The 27660-nt window shown below is 35.2% G+C and overlaps 1 protein-coding gene across 1 annotated transcript in view; it reads right to left on the bottom strand.

Annotated features, from left to right (window-relative positions):
• The window catches only part of PAX3 (paired box 3), a 107813-nt gene that overhangs the window by 30338 nt on the left and 49815 nt on the right, over positions 1 to 27660 (bottom strand). Inside the window, exon 5 of the mRNA XM_051983466.1 lies at positions 7935 to 8140. Coding sequence (XP_051839426.1) covers positions 7935 to 8140 — 206 coding nt within the window. The remainder of the gene's footprint in view (positions 1 to 7934; positions 8141 to 27660) is intronic.

The following is a 27660-nucleotide window of genomic DNA, read 5'->3' as shown; positions in this document are numbered from 1 at the left end:
TGTATCCACTGCCTCATTCTTGCAGTCTACAAGTTCTTAATTGTGTGTGTGTGTGTGTGTGTGTGTGTGTCCTGGACATATGGACTACCTTTCATATAATATTATTCATTGCATAAAATAGCATTTGTAGAATTACAGAGAAAATCAATTACATTGAAATACAATTATCAAAATACTAAAATTATCACAAGGTCAGGGATTCCAATTTAAGAATTTCTGTGTCAAACCTTATTATTATAACTTCTCCTATATAGTTTTGGAATCAAAATCAGAGAGAAAGGTTACATAGCTAGTAAGTCATAAAACTGGCTTTGAACCCACTTAACTCTAATTTGAATCCACTTAACTCTAAGTTTGTGCTACTTCTACTTCATCACTTTCCCTTTGCTAAAAAACAGAATGGTCTTAGGTCACTGTTAACTCTCTAAGCTTCAGTTCCTTCCTCTGAAAAATAAGGGACTTGGAAGAGATGTTCCCTAGCTTTAACATTCTAGAATCTACATTAAAATATCATGCTTCTTGCATTTTCAACAGAGACAGGCAGGATCCATCAATGGCTAACCATGTTGGACATTATTCTCACTTGCTGTCTTAAATTTATATAAACTAACAAATTACTGTTCTTCATTAAAAACCATTAAGTGAATAACATCAAGGTGTGAAGAACATCATATCTTCTGTGGTCCTTGCAAATTAGCACAAGCTCAGGATGGGCTCTTATGTTAATGTAATAGCTCTCAAGACATATCACTTCTTTTGCACATCTGCTCTGGTTTCCAAACAGCCCTTCTGACACTGCCCCTATTTACTCATCACCATCATATAAAAAGTGGAGAGAAGAAAGAAAGTAATGGTGGTCATGTCATCATGTTCACCTCTCCCATATGTGTACAGCCAAAAGGACAGCCAGAGGAGAAATAACAAATATTGCTAGCATTTCTATGGAACTTAATGTTCGCTAAGTGATTTATTTTATTTTTTAATTTATTTTTAATTTGTAGAATAAAACAAACAAACCCAAAAGATAGTATAATGATTTTTTTTAAATCGCAAAGGAAAATGCAAATTTATTATGTACCTCCTACTATCCCTTTTTACAATTATTATCTTGTTTAATTTTTAAAATTTAGTTTTAATTTATAGAATAAAACAAACATATCCAAAAGATGGTATAATAATTTTTTTAAAAAAGATTTCACACGAAAATGCAATCTATTAAGAAATCCTACTATTGCTTTTACTATTATCTTGTTTTATTTATCCTCATAACAACCTAAAAGGATAGAAGCTACCATTGTCCTCATTTTAAAGATGAGGAAACAGGCTGAATGACTTGCTCAACTACTAACTGTTTGAGCCTGGATTTCGACTTGAGGCTTCTGAGTCTAAGACCAGTACTCCATTCACTGTCCCTCCAGCTGCCTTTGTGGAATATATGAACTTAAAAGGGAGCAATCAGATCTGGCCACATTCTGTTCCAATCCCACGTATTTATTCCAAACTAGTCTGAGTTCCAGACCTGGTCTGAAACCTTGAACAACCAATGAATAGCTTCTGGAAACATTGAATGCTAGAAGTGAAAGGAACCTTAGAGAGAGCACCTAGTCTAGCCTGAGACAGATGAAGTCATGTCCTGAAGGTCACATAGCCTCTTAATGATAGAACCTGGATGAAAAACCAGCTTTCCTCTCTTCTAGTCCAGGAGATTGATTTCTCACTGCATCCTGTGAATTTTCCTTTCTTTGTTCTAGCTTTCCCTCTATAAAAACAGAATGGTCATATTTGCCTAGTTTAAGGAAATATTATACGAAACAAAACACTCTCATGAAAGCATGCAAGAAATAAGTATTTTGCACATCATAAAATCTGGTGAGAGTCATTCTTTCCCACTAAAACTTTATTACCTGAGATTATTTGCATAGTAACAGCTACAATAACTTAAGCCAAGATAAAATTACAAGAACTATAAATCCCCATGGTTCATACTATCAGCTGATCACCAGAAAGGCAAAGAATTCTCTTTCTATTGCCCCCTACCAAGCTATGCTATAGGATTACATAATTTGATACATTACAAAAGGGAAAGTAGAGTTTCAATTCCTATAGATGTTTTTGTCATTTGCCAACTCACTTCTCTTTGGAGGAGGAGCCAGATAAATTGAACAAACAATCTCTGGAGACAACACTTTTTTTGTTTGTTTGTTTTTACTTTTTTTTTTTAATTAAGATTCATAATTTAGCAGTGTAAATTCAACCAATCTTTCCATGTGAAGATAGAATTAAAAAAAAAAAACACTGAACTAAAAATATTAAAGATTTATCTTCTGCTATAGTAAAGAAGATGAAAAGCTGACATTTATGTCATAAAATTATTTACATGTCATTTTATTTTATATGTGTATATATATATATATATATATATATAATATCTATAGATACATGTGTGTATATGTGTCCACAATACTGTTAGAAACACATTTCCTCAGATATCATATTTGACAAAAAAAGGTGGTGGTGGGGGGGTAATTCAAGTTGGAGTCAGAGGGATTGTGTGTTTCTTTCCTTGTTTTTATTTTATTTTTCAACCATCAAAAACTGAAATAATCCCTACTTGAGTGTTACTAAAAAAAACAGAGCCATGTTTAGCTCCCTCTTTTCCAGATCATTTTTATCCAAAAAAGAAAAAAAAAAGGCTTTTGTTCTTGAATTTTTATCACCAATTGACTACTATCTTTTCTTCCATGCTGGGTTGAGCAAAAGATCCATATGCTATATGTTGTGGGGAATTTGTTAGGCCGTAGATCATAGCCATGGTGTGAGGCGCGATGTGTCCCAAGGGAACTGAGGAAGCCGTAAGGAATGTAAAAAGTCACCGGGTTAAAGCCACAGTAAGACAGCTGTTATGTTAATGAGGGGTTCTGCTTTTTTGGCCAACTGTAGGTCACTGATATGGAAAAATATGAACAAGTAGGGAGAAAACTTGTTGGTTTGATCTAATTAGCTAGAATTTGTATTTTTTTAATATCTGCTGAGCAGAAAGAGTTTTATATGGCACTATCCAACCTCATTTTATGATTTTGAAATTTATTCTGTAATGCAGCTCCATTTTCAATACAGGAAAATAAATGTTATCTGTAAAATACTCTGTGACTCCATTCACTCTCTTTAGTTATGGATTTTTAGAGGTTTTATTATTTGTTTAATTGACTTTAGAGAGATATGCCGCTTTATGAAGAGAGATTTATCTCGACTGATTTTTATTCATTTTTAAGACTAGATCATTTCATGATTAGGAAATGAGGAACAGCATTCTGAGTGTTTGGAAACACAAGCAGCCAAATTATAGTGTCCACACTTGAAAATGTCTGCTGTGCTGGGAAACTAATAATTTATTCTTCAAATTCGCTTTTAGTGCTAGATAGAAAATTCTGTCACTTTCTCCTCAAAAATGCATGAGTTTTCAAAAATTCAAATCAGTTCAAAAACCATGAACTGAATATTTATTTAAAAAAAAAAAACACTGAACTAAAAATATTAAAGATTTATCTTCTGCTATAGTAAAGAAGATGAAAAGCTGACATTTATGTCATAAAATTATTTACATGTCATTTTATTTTATATGTATATATATATATAATATCTATAGATACATGTGTGTATATGTGTCCACAATACTGTTAGAAACACATTTCCTCAGATATCATACTTGACAAAAAAAAAGGGGGGGTAATTCAAGTTGGAGTCAGAGGGATCGTGTGTTTCTTTCCTTGTTTTTATTTTATTTTTCAACCATCAAAAACTGAAATAATCCCTACTTGAGTGTTACTAAAAAAAAACAGAGCCATGTTTAGCTCCCTCTTTTCCAGATCATTTTTATCCAAAAAAGAAAAAAAAAAAAAGGCTTTTGTTCTTGAATTTTTATCACCAATTGACTACTATCTTTTCTTCCATGCTGGGTTGAGCAAAAGATCCATATGCTATATGTTGTGGGGAATTTGTTAGGCCGTAGATCATAGCCATGGTGTGAGGCGCGATGTGTCCCAAGGGAACTGAGGAAGCCGTAAGGAATGTAAAAAGTCACCGGGTTAAAGCCACAGTAAGACAGCTGTTATGTTAATGAGGGGTTCTGCTTTTTTGGCCAATTGTAGGTCACTGATATGGAAAAATATGAACAAGTAGGGAGAAAACTTGTTGGTTTGATCTAATTAGCTAGAATTTGTATTTTTTTAATATCTGCTGAGCAGAAAGAGTTTTATATGGCACTATCCAACCTCATTTTATGGTTTTGAAATTTATTCTGTAATGCAGCTCCATTTTCAATACAGGAAAATAAATGTTATCTGTAAAATACTCTGTTTCTCCATTCACTCTCTTTAGTTATGGATTTTTAGAGGTTTTATTATTTGTTTAATTGACTTTAGAGAGATATGCCGCTTTATGAAGAGAGATTTATCTCGACTGATTTTTATTCATTTTTAAGACTAGATCATTTCATGATTAGGAAATGAGGAACAGCATTCTGAGTGTTTGGAAACACAAACAGCCAAATTATAGTGTCCACACTTGAAAATGTCTGCTGTGCTGGGAAACTAATAATTTATTCTTCAAATTCGCTTTTAGTGCTAGATAGAAAATTCTGTCACTTTCTCCTCAAAAATGCATGAGTTTTCAAAAATTCAAATCAGTTCAAAAACCATGAACTGAATATTTATTTAAAAAAAAAACTCATGCACTTAGGAAATATTGTATTATAGCAATTTGTGTTAGTCTCATTCCCTCAAAGAAAGCAAGCTTCTTAAGCACAAATTTCATGTCTCATTTAAATTTTGTATCTTCCTCCTCCAGAACTAACACAATGTCCTGTATGCAGATGGTATTTAATAAAAGTTAGCTTTGTGGGAGCAGTTAGATAGTGCAGTGGTTAGAGCACCAGCCCTCAAGTCAGGAGGACCTGAGTTCAAATCTGTCCTCAGATTTACTTCCTACTTAATTTACTTAATTAATTACATATGTAATTACATAAATTACAGATTTACTTAATATTTCCTAGTTGTATGATCTTGAGCAAGTTCACTTAACCCTCAGCTTTAAAAAAAATTAATTTTATAATATTGCTTTATACAGGATTATAGTTCCAGTGCAGAACTCTTATCGGAGCTACTATATATACTCCACACCTTTCAAAGTACTTCTTAGATGCAAGAATTTCAAAGATCTCTGGTTTCATGTAGGGAAATTCTAGCATAACATTCCCTTTTCCAACTCAGAATAAGCTTTCCACGACAAAATAAAGTGTCAGGGAGTTGTCTGATTACAAAATGAGGCTAAATGACTTACCCAGGGTCTCCTGGTAAGTGAAGGCAAAAGGCAGGATCTGAGTTCAGGGCTTTTTAATTTTAAACCCAACATTCTATTCACACAGACTTAATGAATGTTAGAATAGTAATAACCATTAATACAAGTTAATAAACTAAGCACATTAATTTCTCATAAAATATCTGTCGAATCCTGTCAATCCTATGATGAGCCAAGAGGAATAGAATGATCTCTGAATAAGCAACCAAGAAGAAATTAGAATCTGATCAGAATCCAAAGGGATTCTGCTGCTCTGAGGGAACTACCTTCCTTTGCTAGGTTAGAGTATCTTTCCTAGTACTGAGACAAGGCAGGCTACAGGAAAAGAGAATGGCCCAAATGGCTGTCCTAGCCTTTTCTCTGATTGTGAACTCTTTAGCATCTATATAAAATGTGCATTTCCAAGTAAAGAAAAACTCAATACCCTAGAAAATGTGTTTCGCTAAATTCTACCCTACTGTCCCAAAAGCAGTCCACTATCTCACCACTGATAATAAAATTTTTCTCTAAAGTTATACCTTCTCTAGAGGTTTTTCCCCTGTGTCCAAAACACTATAGGAAGCATTAAAATAGTTTGGTTATCAAAGAAATAGAATATTTGCTTATCAGTCATTGAAAATCTCCCCATATTTCATAGAAGAAAACCAAAACCTAAACATAATTTTCTGGGTTTGGGAAATGATAACTTGCTCAAAGTCACCCAGGAAGTCAGTGACAGACCTGGAGCTGAAAATCAGATTTCCTGTTGCCAAGTTCTGTGCTTTTGCCTGGTTATACTTTTTTAGATCATTCACAGTCTATTTCTGCATGCTACGTGTCCTCCAAGGAGTCATTTCAGTGCTTAACCAGTACCCTGGACACAGTAGACATTAAATAAATATTCCTTAATTGCTCATCTTGAGTATCAATTATTACTTTAATGTACAGTGACAGCAAAGAAAAATTTCCAATGTTGGAATGATGGACAAACCAATGCCAGCTGCATTTTAGATATATTTTTAAAAGAATTTTTTAAAATAAATAAATAAATGGCAAAATTACTTCCAACAGATGAACTAAATAAATTGAAATCTTACCCGGAATAGAAGAATATTTTCCTAGCAATAACAATCTAAGACTAAACCTAGTCATCCATGTTGTCCCATTCCTACAATACTACATTTTAAAACTGTCGTATACTATATTTTAAAATCTATAAATAAGACTTTACAACAAACTTTTTTTAGCTTCTTTGGGGTTCTCTAAATAGTTTGGATGGGTTTTTTAATGAATATATCAAGCTACAAGTTTTCAGGCCTCTCTCTAACTAAACAGCCTTTAAAGTAAACTATTCAAGCCTTTGTTTCCTTCTTTATGAATTGTGAAAATTTTATGGGATGATCTCTAAGGACTTTTCTAGAGTTTTTTTTTTTTATGCTTTTCACAAGATTGCAGGGTCCTGCACTTAGTAAGCATGAAACAAATATTTGTTGAATTAATGAACCTAATCAGAGCCATAACTAGTGATTTTGGCTCCAAGAGCTATTAGCCCACCAAATGTACCCTCAATCCATTCTGTAAGTCTGATTCAGCTGCTAGAATAGAGGAGAACAATCTCCCATTGAGGGGAGACAGGGACCCTGATACATCCCAAAGCAGTTTCTGAGGAGGTTGCTATCCAGTAGGAAAGAGGAAAGCCTCAAGATAGAAAGTGAACCTTCTGCGAGCTTCCTGGATTAACTAATTATTCTTATTAAATGCATCTCAGTGTAAGATAATAAATGGGGGGCTGATATCAGAGTTAGAAGTTTTCTACCACTAATAAAAAAAAAGTGTTCTTTGGCCCATCACTTAACCTCTGTCTCCTTTAACTATAAGGTTTCTTAAACCATGTTTGTGTCAAGGACACGTTTGGTAATCTAGCGAAGTCTATGGACACTTCAGAATGTTTTCAAATGTAGAAAATAAAATACATAAGTTTGCAAAGGAAATCAACCATATAAAATATAATTATCAAAAATATTTTTAAAAAAAACTTCATAGATCTAAGTTTAAAAATCCTACCCTAAGGCAATAATTGGCTGAGCAGTTGATGAAATAGATTGTAAAAGGAATTTTCTTAACAAGAATTCCCTACATCAACCAATCACAGGTTCAGTAAAACAATAGAGAGAGAGAGAGAGAGAGAGAGAGAGAGAGAGAGAGAGAGAGAGAGAGAGAGAGAGAGATAAAAGGATGGATGGATGATAAGGTAGGTGAAAGAGGAAACAAAGGTTCAATCTTCTAAAAATATCAATTCCTTAAACAATATATACCAATTGTCCAATAAACCAAGATGTTCCTCAATGGATAGATAAGCAAATAGAAGGTTAGATGAATGAATAAATGAATTAATTAATAGATAAATAAATGTTGCTAACTAGGTGCTAAATTCAAGTGTTTCTATACTGAGATAATGTACATGCTATCAGTGCCCTATAAATTATGCTACCCTGGACAAAGTCCTGGTTAGATCACCCTAATTATCACCATGGTCCCAGTCAGCCCTAAGAACACAAATCAGAATCATGGCTCTAAGAGATATCTTCTGCTATTGGTACCTGAACTCGGGCTTCCGTGAGCTTAGCCCTTTGGGCGAGTTCTTCTCGGGTATAAATGTCAGGATAGTGGGTTCTTTCAAAAGCCCTTTCCAGTTCTTCCAGCTGCTCTGCAGTGAAGGTCGTCCTGCTGCGACGCTGCTTCCTCTTTAGTGGTAAGTCTGGCTCCGAATCAATATCTGAGCCCTCATCAGATTGAGGTGCTGAAGCTAGGAAGCAATTTTTAAAAAGAAAGAAAAGAAAAGAAAAAGAATATGAGAATTTAGCTGAAGAGCTGAAAACTTTCTAAGGGAAAGGGAAAAATAGCTACAACTTTTTGAAAAATTCCATTATTTTCCATGCCATGTGTGTCATTATTATTCTTGACATTATAATCTTACAAATGTATTTATTATATTAATAAATAATCATAAATATAAATTTATACTATATAGAGACATCATTAAAGATTAGAAATAATTTTTGGAGATTAAAGAATTTTCTTTTTCAAATTCCTTCACCATGGCATGAAAAAGCAGACTCCAGTAGACCTTGATGTATAATTCTAACCACACACCCATGCATACATATATCTGTATACTTATATATTTTCCATCAATCTTCTGATGTCATTATATATACTTTCTTATTTTACTTACACAAAATAATAAAAAAACTATTGATTTAATGATAATGATCATTTATTGCTACATTTTATTATTTAAAATTTAAAATTAAAATCATATTTTACAGTTGCAGAAAATTTTATTTTGAACATTTGGCATAAAAAAATAGGATCAAGGGTAACAAACTCTCATTAGTGCATTAAATTTATCAGATTAGCTAATTGTCACTCTGCAAGAAAGGAAGAGTTTGGCCTGAAGGAGAGTTGTTGTGGACTAGAAGGGAGAAGAGGCTATAAGGAAAGGGAGGGAAGCATGTCCCCTGGGCTCCCTAAGGGAAGAAGATTAGTCCAATAAATGTGGGGAGTGACTTAGAATACTCAGATGTGAACAATCCAATGGGAGTCATTTATAATTAAACTCTAATTTGGGATGAGGAATACAGTAATTCTAAACGTAAGATCTCCTATATGTATTTGTGTGTTAATGAGATGAATCAACACATTAGCACTGACATAAATCCTTGATTTTTGCCTGAAATAACCTCCCTCACCTCTCTATTATTTACAGAAGGAGGCCTCCAGCATTCTGGCCATACTCTCATCTGGCATTGTCATTGTGGTAGTCAACATTGCTGTTGTTATTTAAAGGTAACCAAGAGAGAGAGGACTCTCTCCAACTTCCCTATTCAAAAAAAAATTGTTTTTTGTTTTGTTTTTTTATGCTACAAAATCTCAAGTCTTCTGGCATCCTTGGGATCTCAATACAGAGCCTGGGACTAGTCAATGTTCCACAGATTCCTCTACTGGGAAAATCAGTCAATGAACCAAACACGAACTTCAAAAATGACTTATATTTAAGAAGGTAACACTGCTTTCTTAAACATCAAATTAAGGTATGAAGAATAAGATTAGGGGGTAATATCTCTTTGCCATTTATTTTTAAAACTTATAATGAGATTTTATATATTGACTACGCAAATCACATAAAGAATGGCTAACATTTCTAAAGCCCTTTAGAACTATGGTAAAAGCTAGAAGTGATGTTAAAAACAAAGCTATTATAAAACATCTCAAAGCTGGAACTTTCAGGGATCATTTCCTACCAACACCTGAAGGAAAATCCCCTCTATCCCAACTCTGACAAGTTAGATCCCCAAAGGTGGATCCCACGAGGTCTGAAGGACAATGACTTCATCTTAAGAGCACAGACTTAGTTATCTAGTATCAGAGTAAATTACTCTTTGCTTGTCGAATACTAGGATTTCATCAGTGTAGAGAACTGTCACAGGTTAATATGGATTGTCTGTAGATAAAATGTAAATAATCTGTAATTTTTCATTAGAGAATTAGAAAATCACTTAGTAAAATATCTAAAGGTTGTATCTATAGTTTGTAAAATATACTATCTTGATCTCATATACTTTTGTGGTTCATGTTCTAGATTACTTCTTTGTCCCTATTTTGTGCTTTTCACTCAAACATTGAAAAATGAAGTGAGAATTAATTATATTTATCATAACTAAAGAAAAATAATAGAATCTGAAGACAAATATAGGCTTATATAAGTAGTTTCCTTAAGAATGAGTCTTTTTCTAGATATATTTAATACTAGCTTTTTAAAAAGACAATGGACCATTTACAGCTATCAGTAAATTTTTAAAAGAATTAAAATAATGAGAAATAGGCAATGGGTTTAATAAAAATAATTAAACTTTAATTTTTTAAACTTTAAAACTAAAAACAATTTCCCTAATAATGATGACAATGATCATTATATTTAGATGGCATTGTTAGAGTAACAATGTACTTTCCTTACAAAAACATCTTAAATCTTGTTGTTCAGTCATTTCAATCATGTCTCAATCCATGATCTCATTTGGGATTTCCTTGGCAAAGACACAAGAGTGGTTTGCTATTCCTTTCTCTAGCTCATTTTACAAATGAGAAAACTGAGGCACATCGAGTTAAATGACTTGCCCAGAGTCACACAGCTCGTAAATGTCAGAGAACAGTTTTGAACTCAGGAGGAGGATTCTTCCTCTCCTCTCAGGAATAAGAGGCACTTTTCCCATTTCTCCACTTATGGCAATTATTATCCCTTAAAGTTCATAATTTTTTGATATCCCAAAGGTCTTAGTGAAGTTTTGTTTTTGATAGCCTAAATTCAACTTAAAAAAAAAAAAAAAGAAAACCAAGGTAGTAGAGAGATTGACCTTAGAAACAGTAATAGCTGGAGTCAAATTCTTCACACATTTAATTGTTGTCTGACCCTGAATAAAATCAATTAACTTCTCTCATAGACTCAATTTCCTCAACTTCCTTATCAATAGATTAAGGATAATAATAGGATCAAAGTATTTGTGAGAATCAAATGAGCCAATAGATATAAAGTATTTTATAAATCTTATAAAAATACTAGTTGTTATTATTATTATCCAGTTATTATTATTCAGCTCATATATTATTAAATTTTCCATGTGAGCATTTAAACTTCATTTGTAGTAAATGCTTCAAAACCAAGCTTGGTTTGTTTCATTGATTGTCTAGACTTAAGAAAATGATGAGGAAAAATGTTAATAATTCAGATTAAATGTAAAAATAGGTTGTCATATAGTTTTTAGAGCACGCATTTTAGAGCATTTATCTGTGAGATAAATCACAGATAAATGAGTACCAGAAGTCATACAACTTTGAGTAACAATTTATCAGGTCTCATTTTATAGAACAGCTATTTGTTTAGGTATAACATCCTCCTAGATCAGGTGAAGACCTGAGTCTTAATTAACCCTTCATAGTCCCAACCTCTAACACAATGCCTCAATTATAATAGATACCTAATAAATTCTTGTTGGCATGAATCATGATGTCATAGTACGAAGGTCGACTTTTTTCATTCTGCTCTAACAAAGTCTTTTCTTCCCTTTGAAAGGAAGGACTACCTGAATCGTCACTAAATATCTCAGGATATCAAAGGAATCCTTATATAATAAATATAACCTTCATGATCAAAAAGAGAATTTTCTTCCAAGTACCTAACTTAGCTTGGAGTTGTGGCTATACGATACTAAAATATTCTAACAAAAATGAACAATTTCCTCAAATATCTGCATTTTTTGTAAGACACCAACTTGTTTGTCTGAGTTTTCCATTGGAAATTTGACTGAATCAATTGCTTATTTTGGCAGTCTCACATGACTTCACTCTCATTCCTTCCCCCATTTTTCTCATTGCAACAAAACCGAAAATTATCAGAAGGGATAGAGGATTCTCTTTAAAAGTCAGCAGTAGGGATGGTGTGTATAGCTTCCCAGCTGGGAAATGTTACCTCTTTAGAAAACTCCAGAGATAAGAACAGAATACCAATACTTCCCATTTTATGGAATCACAAGTGCCATATATCACTAAATGAAAATTAAATACAATATTTGTGAAGAACTTGATTTACAATAATCTCCTCAATGTGAAGTATTCACAAGTAAACAAAAACATAAAGTCACAACTAAAATCTCATTTTAGCTACAGGTAAGGAGCCAGGTAATTTTCTTTCATTTCTATTCCATAAAATTTAAACTACTTGAACTAATAAAGCATGCTATCTCTCTCCACCACATTACAATGAAGTAAAGCAAAACTATTTTTCAGATAAATCAAAGGCAAGGGAGGAGGGGCAAAGTTTATCTCTATTGCTATAACGCAGAAACTTTGAGCAAGGTTAACTAATCAGACTGCTGAGACACAATTAGATTCAATATAATCTCATATGTAAACTATATCAGTTGTCCAATCCTTATGTTAAGAAGGAAAAAATTCAATTACACAGAATGGCAAACCAGTCATTCCCCTTCTCTCTCTCTCTCTCTCTCTCTCTCTCTTCTCTCTCTCTCTCTCTCTCTTCTCTCTCTCTCTCTCTCTTTCTCTCTCTCTCTCTCTCTCTGTATATATATAATGAATTTTAGTATTCATTTGTTATTACTGAGAATCATTTACTCTCATTTCTTCCCCAATAGTTTAAGCTGAAAGAACAAACGACCATCTTCACAGTAACACACAAATAGGAGAAGATGTATTATTATTATTATTATTATTATTTTAAGGAAATTTATATGAACAGAATAAGAAACATGTATCCTTCAAAATGGCAATTAACTTGACTTTTGATTGTGACAAAATTTTCAGTGGATTACCCCAGAATTCCATCCCATTGTATTTCATTGATTTGACTTGTCTAGATTATTATTGTTCTTTTAGATTAGTACTTTTAAATTTTACTTTTCATATCAAAACCTACTAACAGAACATTTTTGAATTATATTTGTATTCATCCTAAAATCATTAATATCCTCCTCTTTAAAAGGACAAGCAAGCTTTACACAGGAAAATTGAGAGTTTTTCTCCTCTGTTCAGAAAGTTAGAAAAGCAAGAATCTCATGGCCCCATAGAACACATATTTTTCTGGCCAAGGCCAGCTAATGAAAGAGACTATTGCCAGATAGAAGAGGAATGGGTTACTATCTATCTGGCAATAGCCAATCTTCTGCCCTCCAGGCAAAGATAGTGACCCATTCCTCTTGCTGGACCTTGCTCCCTTTGAACTATCAGAAGCTGGAGCCAATTGCCAAAGTTAGCAGGACCTGGAGAAAAATTTTTGGTTTCACTCATATCTCATAATTGGTTCTTTGGTAAAAGATGAAATTAATATAAAGATTCCAAATCCTAACTTGTAATATCACAAAATATCATAAAATTAAGTTATTTTAAGAACAAAATCTATTTTGAATCAGGTATGTATATATAAATATGTTATATTTATGAGCTATATAAATTATATTAAATATATATTATATATACATACCTGATTCAAAATAGGTAGATATATATACAGGTAGATATCATATATACATTATGTTTGTTAGGAAGGAGATTTCCAAGTTAAAAATTCAGAAAAAGTTTGGCTACAGATGTTATAAAGATTGAGAGGAAGGAAATTTTTCTATAATAGATTCCAAGGGATCATGTGGCCATTTTTTTCTGATACCAAGAATCTGGCTGATTGTTTTTATATAGAAGTAGCTATGATGATATCAATTCTGAAAAACAATACTATCTTTTCATCTCAGTGGTGTATGGTGGGCATGAAGAGGCCAAAACATGATCAACAAAGAAAAGTTCTCATCAAATCAATGGACAGGTGGAAAAGAAGGTAGATCAGTCGTGTGGTAAGAGCAAGGGAGAACAGATAAGCAACTTGTGTGCTTCATTGGTACCCATGTAATATCAGAAGATGCAGAGAAAGAGCTCCATCCTGTTCTCTGAATTCCCTGTGGGAAACTCACAAGGGCTATTTGGACAAGAGTTGCACAGGATGAGAATATGTGGGTGGGTGCAATCTGAACCACTGAGGGGAGCACACATATTAAAGAGCTAATAATTCTGTCAAAGTATCTGCAAATTTAGGTTATTAAGAATGATGAGAACAGAATTGCCAGATCATTTTATTTCATCATCTTCCAAATCCTTCTATAAATTAATTCTGGGGTTTAAGTAAGATAAGTACTTTGGAAAATTCAAAGTCTTATCAACAAATTGTCTTCTAATAACCTAAAATGACTAATAACACCTAAATACCTAAAATCACCTGAATATTAAAAGTTAAATTTAAGGGGGGAAGACTTTGTGCATGTGCTGACATCAATTAAACATTAGGGAGTAATTTTTCATCGAAAGCATAGAAACTTGGAAAATATAGGAACATATAAATGTACCAACAGGATTAGCCCAAATGGAAAAGAATAAAACTAAGTGTTCATTAAATCTCCTCTAGTATTTTTAAAATATATTTCTTTTCACATGGAATTCTAAAAAAGAAATAAAGGAAAATTCAAATTCAAAAATGAACTAATTATTATTATACTGCCTAAACCTTAAATCACTTTCCAATATCAATTGACTTCTGAATAATCATGACCACATCTAAGCCATGCATTCAATCAACCACTATGACCATTAATGTGTCTATTACTTCAATTATTGATGTCTCTTACTAAGAAATGGATCAAATCATCACTCTTTGATCTGTTGAGATCATCACACCCACCATTTACAATCCATCTCCACAGACATTACAGATTACTGATTCCACAATCCAGTCTGCCATTCTATAATGGGTCATTAAAACTGATCATCCCAGCTCCTATTTCTAGGAAAGTATGATTTCCCTCCTCTACCTTTCCCCTAGAACCTCTTCGAGGATAGTTTAACCCAAGGTTTGGAAGACTGAAAACTATTTCAAGTTATTTTTTAAAACTACCCATATAACCTTGAACAGGAGGAGTCATTCCCAAGTTACTCAGAAGCAAGAAGCCTTTACCATTTCACCTGGGTATCTCAACACCGCAGTCCTTAGGACCACCTAATCTACCTTTCCATGTCAAATCCACCTATGGATTTCCAAGTGCCCAACTTTTTACTTGCCTCAATGCCTTCCCATCATTTTTCTAGTTCCATAATTAAGCTTGAGGAAAGGAGAGTCATCAGTAACAAAGGGGATCAAGTATTGGACAACAATCATACCCCACAGGATTACAAATTCCTCCCTTCAGGAGCAAATCGAAATGGGAGGAGAAGCCTTAAGTACCACCAGTGGACTAACCATGAAGTTTAATTAAAGAAGGAATTACAGAATTAGAGAGCAAGTCTTTGTCCCTTAACCCCTTGTGATCTGTTCTGTGGCCTCAGGAAATATTTCATCCTAGTTAAGACTATTATATATAAAATCTTTCCACAATTTCATAGGGATTTAGTCATGTGGAATTCTATAATTATCAGCTTCCAGATAAATATGCTGCTAACATGAGTGAAGGCAAAAACTGAACAACAAAATGATCGTTCCCCTGAATTGTTTTTCCTCTCAATAACACTTTTCATTTGAATAATTAAAGACCCAAACATAACAACCAGTTCAACACTATGCTTGCTTCAGATATACCATAATACACTTTACAAACACAGGAAGTTGGAAGTGGGGGGAGATGGGGAGTGGGGGATGAGGAAAGCTCCCTCAGCAACACTTCTAGGGCAAAGCCACCTTGGAAATCCCCCTTTAGCTATAAAATTGCCCCATTTCAGATAAGAATGATGTTTCTCTCTTCTTCCAGGTTGATATCCCTAGGCTGTATACTACATGATGCTGGATTTCTCTAACTTAAGACCGGATCGATATTAAATCACTCCAGAGAATTGTATAGATTTTTTTATATGTTCCCAGAATGAAATATTATCTTTGTGTTTCCATGAGGTTTTTCTGGGGACCACTCAAAATTTAATGCACCTATGGGACTAACTGTGGACCGTCCTATACTTGTGAGCTTTATCATTCAGCAGAGGGGACACAATGGGGCAGCTAACTGTTTACTGATCTGCAGTAGCCTTTTTACACTGAGAAAGATGTGAATGACCTCTATCGTGTTTACTCGGGTGCAAGCCAGGAGGAGTGAAGCAAGACTGAGACTCCCTCACAGACCCAGAGTAAATGACAAATGACACTTTCCCTTTGTGATCTTTGGGATTTTTGTTGACTTATTTGGAGGCTTTTGTTGGGTCCCAAGAAATGGCCTGTGGCTGAGGCCTATTCTACCAATTTCCACGCTCCATCTGTGGAATCCATCAACGGGGCATTTACGCGCATTCAGGGCTCTGACACCTGCCTGGCAGGGCGCAGGAGACACAAAGAAAGCAGCAGTGGATGAGAAAGGGGAGGTTGGGGTTGGGGGGGGAGGAGGGGAGGTTGAAATGGATGCACAGTAGGGGTTAATCCAAGCTTCTCCAGTCCAGAGGCTTCAGCACCTGGAACCTTCTCTTCCACATTAATTCACAAGCTCAAAAATACTCGAGGTATTTTTGTTTTTTGCTGTAATTTCAAAAACATATTTTAAAATATATATATACATATATATACAAACATATATTTATGTATATGTAGTAAAAATAGATGAATCATTGCAAAACAAAAACCTAGAAACTTGTTTTGTTTTTCTGTAGGAACTGTGGAATAAATCTATAGAGCTCATTTATTCTGATAATTCAGCTGAAACAGGCAAAATGGACTAAAGGTTCATATTAGCATGAATACAAGTTCTGAGCAATTGCTATTTCAGTAGTTGATAAAATAGCAGAAATTCAGAAGATGGTGGTTTTTTCCCTTTCCTTTTTTTTCCTCTTTATCAACAACTTCATCTCCATCTCCACCCCTCCACTCTCCCCCCGCAAAAAAGGCCTTTGGCTAATGCAAAAATGATGGGCCAGTTTATTACAAGGTGTTTCTTGGTTGGAGTTTCCTTTTCTCTTTTAAGATAAAGGCTCATACAAGAACACTAAAGTCTAATTAAGAGTCTCCAACCATTTACCTACAAAGGTTCCAGCCCAGCAGTCCACCACTTCTTGGCTAGAGAATGTAATGCTATTCCCCTCCTCTCTACCCAGTCCCTCCTCCTGAAACCTCCGACTCACAGCAAGGGGTCATTAAAAAGAAAATAAGCTCCTGCCAGGTTTGTGCTAATCAAAATAGCACAAATAAACTCTGACACTCAACAACTCCCCAAGTGCCCACTACCCTGGGTGGAGAGTACAGATTAGTTATGAATATGGCAGGCAGCAGGGGACAAGTTCAGAAGGTCTAAAGTCAATTCAGTCAGTCACCTGTGAGTTATTTTAAATCCACAACACAGAGTACTGTATGTTTACTTAAGATAAGAGCTGTTGTATTTCAGTAAAATGACCTCCGAGCTCATGAGTTCTGCTAGCCCAGGATGCCCAAAAGGAGATTTCAATGGCATTGGGATCCTTTGGATTTCATTAAATCCGCCAGTTTGATTTCCAGGTCCCCACCCATATTTCTAAGATAGCTTTTTTCCTATCATCTTAATGCTATTGCTTAGTCACATAACAATTAATCTATATAGGAAAAGAAAGAATCCACTCCTTTTGTCAAGAGCCCCTAAGGAAAAAATCAACAATTGGTGTGTTTCGTGTTTGGAAGTATGATAGTTCTTCTCCAATATATGAGTATCTGACTCTGACCCTTAAAATGATGACTTTTTTTAATGGAAGGGTTTATTTTTAATGTCACATGAGTATACTTACTAACATACTTTACTATGTTTGTGTTTTTGTCTTCATGCCCCTTCTGATTCTACCAGAGCAACATAATTTCCTTAATAGGAAATCAGGGAACAACCAAAAAACACATTAGTTGGAACTCCCGTGTGAACTTGTCCCAAAAACAGAGGTGAAGAAAGAAATCCATGATTGACTTAGGCAGGCAGAAAAAGGCCTGAAATTAACATGGATGCTCTTAGCACTTTTTTCCTGAAGCTTGGTCTCCCAGATGAAAAATAATAACCAAAAAAAAATTACATTCTAGACACGAATCTCTTTGATTAAGCCACACTCCAATTATTCCACTTTGAAAGCCACGACTATCTGCAAACAACAAACTAGCAAAAAAAAAAAAAATCAAATAGCTATTTTTCTTTTAACTCCCGAAGAACCATGAGGAAGTAGTCTCAGATGAGAAAATGAGAATGGAAGAGCCCCAAGAAAAATATGCTACTATTCAATTAGGTAAACTGATTTGTTAACTAATTAATTAGCTAACAATTTCCTAAGAACAGTCTCTGACATTCAGAGCTATCCCTTTTCCAGTCATATTAAAAACAAAGCAAAACAAAAAACAGCAGCTGCTGTGCAAAGTTAGATATCCTCCAGCTTCATTCTAGCCCACTCTTTTCCCTCTCAGTTTTAAAACCAGTGAACTATATTTTATTTGTTTGGGATTCAATTGCACTGAAAGAAAAAAGGTAATTCGCACTCTGAAGGGGAACAGGAAAACAGTAGTCCCAGTAAAAGGAGACGGGCCAAGTGACTTTTATTTACAATTGCCAAGAGACAGGCTATTATTGCCCATATGTGCCACAATCACTCTCCTTATCATGGGTTGGCCATCATGTCCACTGGGAGCTGTTAATGAACTGGGTAATTGAGCTGCTGACATGTGTTACCAAAACAAAACAATAGGAAGAAGAGACAAATGAACATTTTATTTGCCAATCAGAGTACGTCCAGCTTTTCAGGGAGCTACAGCTAAGTAACTGTCTGAATACATAAAACAGTGCATTGAAAGCAAGCAGATGTATGCACAATAATGGTTAACTGACAGCTTATGGCCCATCTGTGCTTAACATTTTGTTAAAGAAATTACTTGACTTGCTAAAGAGACAAATCATACAGCTGCCCCAAGTGCTGCATTATACGAGATAAATCATTAGCTAAACTGTTTCATGCTTAAAATGACAATGCATATTAACAGTGATGCTGGGACATTTTGTCAGCACAGCTTGACACAGTTATTACTTACCAAAAATGTGACAGCTCATAGATATTCAAGGGTATTAACTTAGGAAAAGAATGAAAACTTAGAAAACAATCCCAAAGAGCAAACAATAGGCTGGTTGGATCGCTCTCCCTTAAACATTCATTTTTGAATGGTTACAAAAGGAAAAGAAGCAATCTCGTGAAGCAGCATGCGAAGTCATGTACTCTACCATTAGATACCTCTCCCTTATGACATATCGGTGTGGAAACGTGCAACACTGGGAATGTGCCCACTTTACAATTATCATTCATTTTATCTGTGATATCATCATGTGCCCAAAGAATAAGAGGTTTAAAGCATCATTTCTTTTATTAATTTCTTTTTTTTTTTTTGTTGCTCAAAAATAGGCTCCTTCCATCTCTGAATGGTCCTACTTTAACAGAACGCAGGGGAAAAAAATATTCTGTAAAAAGCAAGCTGTTATTTAGAAGGCTTCTCAACTTTGTTTATGCTACTGCAGCTGAATGGAAACCACATTTTTTGGTCCTAGTCTGAGTCTTCCACTGTCATGTAGACCAGTCGTACTCCAAAGCCAGGTCTGGGTAAAATGGAAAAATTAGATGCAGGATATACAATTCAGTTGGCTCCTTTTCTAGGGGCCCTCTTACCATGTCAGGCAGCATGATGTAGTGGAAAGACAACTGAATTCCAAGTCATAAGATCTCAGTTCCAGTCCTGGCTCTGACACTAATTCCCTCATCCCTTTAAGCAAGATCTTTAGGACTTAGTCTCCTCATCTGTAAGATGGGACTAATAATAACTGCTCCTCTACCAAACACACAGAGTTGTTGTGAGAACGGATCAAATAAGATGAAGTGCGTGAAAGCCTTTTTGAAGAGTATAAGGTGTTTGAGAAATTAAAGGGAGTTCCATTGCCAACACGCAAGGGGTAGGATTAATGTTGCTGGGTCCCAACAATACAACCAAGGTAAATAAAGAGCTGTGGCGAATCAATCTGATCATATTTTTTTCTGTCTAGGCAACATTTCCTGGACTCACATCAACCCAGTCTAAAGTTTGTATAATTTATGAAAGCGCAATCATGAAAGGTGAGTAACCATTGGGGCAAGTCCCAGTATTTGTTGGTATATGAAATATCATTCATGACCCTTTGCAAAGAAAGGCTCCCATTGTTATATAACGTGAGGCTCAGTCAAAGTTACCCTGCGATCGGGTATGCTTTAAAAAACACAATATGTTCTACAAAGACATTCGTTAAAGACAAAGAATCATATTATTGACATTTTAATCTTTGGGTGGTTTGTTTTAAGTCAACAAATTCATAAAGTGATGTTGGAGCTATAAGAGGTAACAAGTTAGCAGAGTCAGGAAAGAGTCGATTAAATTTTTAAAAAGCTCTTTTGCCATTCTGATTCAGGGGAAGCAACCCTAATACATTAGCGATCAACAACCAGTCTGCAAAGATTAGTCTGATCATCGCCATTTAGCAAGTTAATGAAAGGCAAGGTTGAAAAGAAACTGAAACACTTTTTAGACTAGAAATCTCTATAATATAACCTGGCAATTTTAATCCAAAAAGAAAGGGGGAAAGAAAAAGGAGAATGAAACAAAAAGATTAAATGCTTCAGAAAGCCATTATTCCACTGGAGCAACTTATTCCACCAAGGTAAATCACCCTTCTGAGACTTGAGTTGCTATTATAAACATAAATAAATAAATAAACAAGCAGACTAAACCTATTATTCTACATATGGCCAACCTGGCGAAGAACCTTCCAACTTTAGCAATCTGACCCCATATTTGAAGCTTTTCCAGAGAGTGAAAATTGAGGGTCATGTCCTAGATACAACGAGGATGAAGGTATTACTCTATTGGAGGTTAATACCAGAGTAAGCCATTCAGGCAATCATGAAATAGCAATGACCCTAAGAATCATTTTCTTCAAATGTTCTTACTCTATAAATGAGACCTCTCTGAGTCTCATAGAAGTGACATGGCCACACGACGAACTTAAGGCTGTCCTTCACTAACCCTCTAGTTCTCTTTCCATAACACAGTATGAGCAAAGTAAAATAAGAATAATATATGTGAGAAATGGTAGCCATGCCTTTGAGATTCATCTCAATACTAAAAAATACTAAAATACTAAATTTAATAGACCAAAGTGACTCATACATTTTCAGCTGAAAGATATAGAACTAGAACTAGAAAGTCTGACAAAAAGTTGGGGGAAGGAGTAATGAAAGAAAAGAGGAATAGCAAAAGAGGGAATACACAGGGAAATAGGAAGTCCTATCTCCCAGATTGACCACTTATTACCCATGAGATAAGGGTGAGGGTGAGGATCCTAGGGAAGAAGATATAATGGTAACTGCATCATGGGGTAAAGCTGGAAAAGATCATAACACTATGAAGTGTTAGAACTATGGTTTCCATGAGCCATAGGAATAGAGGTCTCTAATCCAATGAGTAGGTAGTTAGGTGGCAAAATGGATTGTGCCAGGTCCAAAGTTAAAAAGACTTTTTCCTGAGTTCAAAACTGTCCTCAAACACACACACTAACTGTATGACCCTGAGTAACTTGTCTATTTACCTCAGTTTCCTCATCTGTAAATATATTAGGTAATAGAAAAGTCACACAGGATGTAAGGGCATGGTTGAATTTTGATTTGCATCATAGATGGAGAACCTACATCAAGGAAATAACAGAGAAAGAGAAGGCAGAATTTTGTCACTTCCATAAATGAGAAAGCAACATCATTATATTTTCAAAAAATTTTGACTAATGAAGATGCTCTGCTAATTGCTTTAAAGGGAAGAAAAAATGTTCATAGAGAAGGGAAAAAAGAGGAAATTTCCTTCCTCTGGTTACAAGAATTGAGAGGTTGCAGGAGATAAATTTTCATGGATCATTAATATGTCTGTATCACAGGATTTCTCAATAAAAATGGGCAAAGCAACTGAGATGAAGGGGAAAGTTCATTTGAACAGAAATATAAACCTTCTCTGAAGGTAAGAACTTATTTTAAAATCTCGTTTCCTTTGTTTAAGAGACAATGTGATATAAAGGGGGAAAGGCACCAATAATAATACAGAATTAAGAAACCTAGGAGTTCTGCCTCTGTCCCTTATCAGTTAAGTGACTTTTAACAAGTCTCAACCCCTCTGCATCTCAGTTTACATATCTGTAAAATGAGGGATGCGGAGAAGATGATGTCAATAGTCTTTTCCATCTTCTGATTGTTGGTATAAAACTGATTGACCTCACGAGAAACATTGAAATGTCAGAGGGAAGAACTCTTGATGTTCCCAACCCTACTAGAATCTATAAATGGGGCGTTTACTACTAGAAATAACCATCACCCTGTCTCTTACCTTCTTCCTCTTCTGAGTACCTTTCCTAAGAGGGAATCAAAGTGGGATTCTCACTTAAAATATGGATATTCATTTAATTCTCAATGTCTAGTGACCTTAAAACGCAAACCAAAGATGAAGATTTCCCAACTCTAACTAAACAAGCAGAAGTATATATCATAAGAACAGTGCCCACAGCATTTATGAAAAGAAATAAATACTACACTGACTTAAGTACTGAGGGGATGAAAGGAAACGGCCTGGGCCTAAAAGAATCAGGCAATAAGCCTAAAAGAAATTAAATATACTTGGCTTCTCCTTTCTGTTGGCATTTGTCTTGGCATTTAGTAGAATGTGTGGTTATTGGGGAGGCGGATATATATGAAAGGGGGAGAGAGAGAGACAGACAGAGAGAGAGACAGAGAGAGAGAGAGAGAGAAGGAAAAGAAGGAGGAAAAGGAGGAGGAAAAGGAGAAATTGTGCCTACTATCAGATATTTTCAGATTAAAATAGATTTATTGAAATACATCAGATTTAAATGTATATTAGCTAAGGACATATTTAAGTATTTTCTCAAGTATTTAATGTATTGCACTAGTTAACTTGATTAGTTTTAACAATCCAGTCTTCCCAATTTCTTCTCTTCATTTCCATCACCTCCACCACCATCATCATCAATAGCAACTTCTCCTTTGTATAATTACATAATTGTCTCATCCTCCCATATTGCCTCTGTAGTGTTGTGTAGACTCAATCAGGCAAAAGATAGAGAAAATGAAAAAGGGCAGAGGAAGGAGACAGGGGAAGGTCTAAAAATAAAGAGAGGAAAAATGATGGGAAGATAGAAGACAAAACTGAAAAGGAAGGGAGCAAAGAAAGAAGAAAGGGAGTGAACAAGCTATGGGGGAGGGGTGAGTAGGAGAGAATCACTGTCCAACCAACAGAGAAAAGCTAAGAGAGAGTCAGCAGCTTCAGAGACTTAGAATTTGTCCCCAGGCTCTGTGAAATCTTTTTTTTTTTTTTTTTTTTTTCTGAAAACCCTGGGGGGGCAGCTTTAGTTGAAGTGGGAAAAGCTGTCCCAAGGGAAAGGGTGTGAAGGGAGTGTCAGAAAACAGTTATTCATGTGCCCAGGGGGAAATTGCAGTGATCCTAGAGATCCTTGAAGTCAATTAGGGACTCCCCTGAGTTGACCCCAAGTGTCCCCAGGGTCAGCAGCGCATCCCCAGGATGCTTACATCACTATTGAGCAATCTCTCTCTCCCTCTAATTATCCCTCTAGGCTAAGGGGATGTGATCACATGACACCCTGACCTAACCATTTGACTCAGGAATCTACGCCTCCCCCCCCCCAAAAAAAAAATGGCAAAACAGATGTAGAGCTGTAAAACAAAAGTTTTTGTGAAGCATTTCATCTGACCGATCCTGTTTTCCCATCAAGCTCAGGGTATCCACAACTGTACCCATTAACTGGTGAGTTAATTTCTTACCCAATTTTTCCCCCCACTCTTTTTGAAAATGTGGCCTAAAAGTGCCTGGGGCTCCTTAGAGGAAAGGTGTTATATAATTCCAAGTTACTAATTACACTAAGTAGATCTGTCTTTGAAGTCTGTTAAGTCTTACTTTCTGCCGGGTGCCACTGAAATTCTCAGTCCTCTAGAAAGTATTCCAGTGAGTCCTTTATTGTTTATGGGCCAATAAAGAAATCATTTAAGACCTGTGGAATTTACATTCCTGTATTATAAACAGGTTTGCCAGCATTCTCAAAATCTGCTAGAAGCGGGAAATTATGTCAATTTGAGGAAAAGCGCACAAATGCACTTTTCTAACAAATAGAGGCACATATATAAGTGCAGTCATATATATAAAAATATAGTCTTGGACTATATCTGCTATCTGTATGTCATTAAGTAAGCGCCTAATCTTTCAGGACTTCGATTTCTTTAATAGTAATAATAATAATAATATTTAGATGGGGCTCTAATGTTTACAAAGCATTTTGTAAATATCTCATGTGATCCTCACATAATTCTGCGAGGAACATGCTATTATCTCCAATTTTCTTAATTAAAAAGATTATGACATTCTATATTTCTTATTATTTCAAAACATATGCATGGATAATTTCCAACACTGACCCTTGCAAAACCTTATGTTCCAAATTTCCCCTTGCCCTTCATCCCCTCCCTTAGATGGCAAATAATCTAATATATATCATCTCTATTGTACAGATGAGAAACATGAAGCTGAGAGAAGTGATTTGCCCAGAGTAATGCACTTGAGTCAGACAGGATTTAAACTCAAGCATCTTCTGACTCTTAGTCCAGAGTTTTATCCATTATACCACATAACTGTAAAAACAGAGGTTAGACTAAATAGAACAAATGTTAAGCCTTTATCATGTGTACCATCCTATGCCAAATAGAGGAGAGAAAAGGAAAGGGAAATAATGCGAGCCAATTTGGAGGTTCCTGCCTTCAAGGAGCTTACATTCTAATGGAGGGAAGATCACTCATAAAAGGAACTAGGTGTACCGGGAAGTATTCAGGCCATGGCAGAAAGGAGGTGACATGAAGGCTTAGTTTCTTGACTAGTTGAGGTAAAATTATACTGGAGGAAGAAAGATTTGGGGTGGTAGAAGAGTGGAGCCATGTAGAATACACTGCAGGAAGAAGCTCCCTACAGTCCCTTGAAATGCCGGCTCTACAATCCCATGATATCCACAAAAACTAACCTTGGGGAACCAGACCTGAAGAGCTTGGCTCCCTCTAGTTCTAAATCTTATTTTTTATAATCACTTTAAAGAGCCTCCCCAGAAGTTGAGTTTTAGAATATTTTATTTGAGACAAAATGAGGCTCAGAAAAGCTAGTTAATCTGCCCCAGTCACATGGCTAAAGAATGGAAGAAGCTTGAGCTTCCCAGGAGTCCATCCTAACATGCTGACACATCTCAAAGAACTCAGCAAGTACCCATACTCCTCAATTATTGTACTCTCTGAAGCTTCCCAGAATCCCCCTCAACCCTCAGGGCCATTACTCTACTTTTTTCCTCTTCTTCAAACTAGTGGGATTAGAGCCTTTTTTGTTCTTCCAGGAACTTGATTAGTGAGAGAGAAAAAAAAGTACTGGTTTTGGAGCACTCTGACTACCTATATAACCTTCAGGTGACTTAATCCTTCTGACCTTAGTTTCCTCATTTTTAAAAATAGGAAGTAAGACTCTATAGCCTCTGGGATTCTTTCTAGTTCTGAAGCTACGAGAATATGAGAACTCTACAAATTTAACAATCGTATTAGGGAAAATTTGATTGGGCAAAACTGATAAAAAGCAAAAACGTATCTTGGTGTTCAAATTTTCCCATTTCTGTGCTTTTTTCTCTATTTATGGGTATCCTCAAAATTCTGTGCCCTCTAATTTCTCAAAATGAAAACATGTTCTCAGGAAAGAATCTTGTAATGATAATTTACACTTTAAAGGTAAATGAATTTAAATCATTTGTGTCACCTTTCCTGGGAGTGATGAGCTTTTTCTCTAGTTCAAATTATTTTAAGCAGACTAGAAAGTATTTAGGAGACTAAGACATTTTGTCTTTATCACTAAAATCGCACTATATGTTCCTCAAACAAGAGACATCATCTTCTAATTCCAGGCATTTTCGTTGGCTATGATCCATGCATAGAATTTCCTCATCTCTCTCTTCTTTCCTCATGGAACCTGAATTCCATGGTTTACTTCAGCTAAAAGCTAAAAACATTTTTTGTGCTTCCTTAATTAGTATTGTTTTCTACCAATTGATTATTTCCAATTTATATAACAATAACAATAATAATGATGATGATGATGATAACTTGGCTGTAATTGTTTGCATATCGTCCATTAGATTGTCAACTCCTTGAGAGCAGGGAATATCTTACATTTCTTTGTATCCCTATTGATTGGCACAATGTTTAAACATAGTAGTTCCTTAATAAGCGTTTATTAGCTAATTGGTCACCTCCTTAGTCTATTCATAGGTCTTCCTGTGTCTGCCCTTCCAGTGACTAATGCCTTCCCTCCCAAAATGACCTCGTATTTATTTTATATTCTTGTTCAATGGGTTTAATTAGGGAACTCCTCCCCCCACAGGTTTAGCTTCGTGGAGTATGCCTAAAGCTGGGTCCCTTCCAGTGTCCCATGTGCTGTCTTTGAAGCTGGATTCCTTCCAGTGACACAATTACCCTTCTCTTTTCCACTGGCTCAATGCTAAAAGACTTGGTATCTTGGAATGATGGAAGCAATTCCTTGGCCCCCATAACTGGTAGCAGTGGGAGAAATGGAATCAAAAAAGCTAGTCACAGATGCTGCCGGTCAAATCCGACACTGTACCTCAGACCTTAGGTTCAGTTGGAGAGAATACTAGTCCAAAAAAAGTCTTGTGTGTCAATATTTTAAGTTTCGGCTTCCTGGGAGAGTACATTAGCAATCACATGAATCACATGATAAATTACTAGTTTATGTTTAAGTCTTGATCAATGCAGCTTGAGATTCTTGCTTTTTAAGCATTTCTTTTTCATGAAGGAAATATAGTTGTCCTATATCTGATCTATAGTGTATATCAAGTACGATTATACTCTCTTTTGGTGAGACTGTAGAAATGAACCAAGATGTTTGGGTCTTAAAAAAAAAAAAAAAAAACTGAGAAAGGGATCAAATGCAGATTTGTTGCCCAAAACCTAGTTCAGTTCAGAAGAGCTCATCATCATTTTAGGGGCAGGGTGATTTCTCAGTGAGAAAATCATTTTAGGGGAACTATAATCTCATCAGTTAATGAAAATTTACTGATACTAAGAAACCTGAAATGTGGCCATTCAAACATAAGGATGAAATGAGTTAATATTTGTAAAGCATTCTGCAAACCTGAAGTGCTATATAAATCTTAGCTGTTATATAAGCCATACCAAAAAAAAAAAAAAATCATATCCTGTCTACACAGGGGGGAGTTTTAAAATTTTTATCAGAAAAGAAGTATTTGCTAGAAATAGACCATATAGATACCAATAAAGTAATATGTATAAATGAAGAAAATATTCAAATAACTTTTCCCTCTCCCTTCCAAAGGGGAAAAAAAATCTTTTTTTCCCATTAACTGAATATTTCAGGTTCAAAAGTATGAAGGCTTCCAAGTAATTGTTTTTAATTCTCATCTCAAAGGCAGTTGAAATTTTTGTCTCATCTCATGCTTCTTGAACTCCTTAATATTGTACAGTACCCAATAAACAAAATTTTAGCCCAAACAGCTCGTTTCTAAGATAATGTTAAATGTAGCTAAGTCTTCAAGGCACTTTACATTGGAATCATGAGCCAACCACTAATCTTTGTTTTCCTCAGTGCTCTGCAAACTTTAT

This window comes from Antechinus flavipes, chromosome 3, assembly GCF_016432865.1.
Source record: "Antechinus flavipes isolate AdamAnt ecotype Samford, QLD, Australia chromosome 3, AdamAnt_v2, whole genome shotgun sequence".
Taxonomy (NCBI): Eukaryota; Metazoa; Chordata; class Mammalia; order Dasyuromorphia; family Dasyuridae; genus Antechinus; species Antechinus flavipes.
The sequence above is the reverse complement of the archived record's forward strand: the minus strand, read 5'-3'. Positions and strand labels throughout refer to the sequence as shown.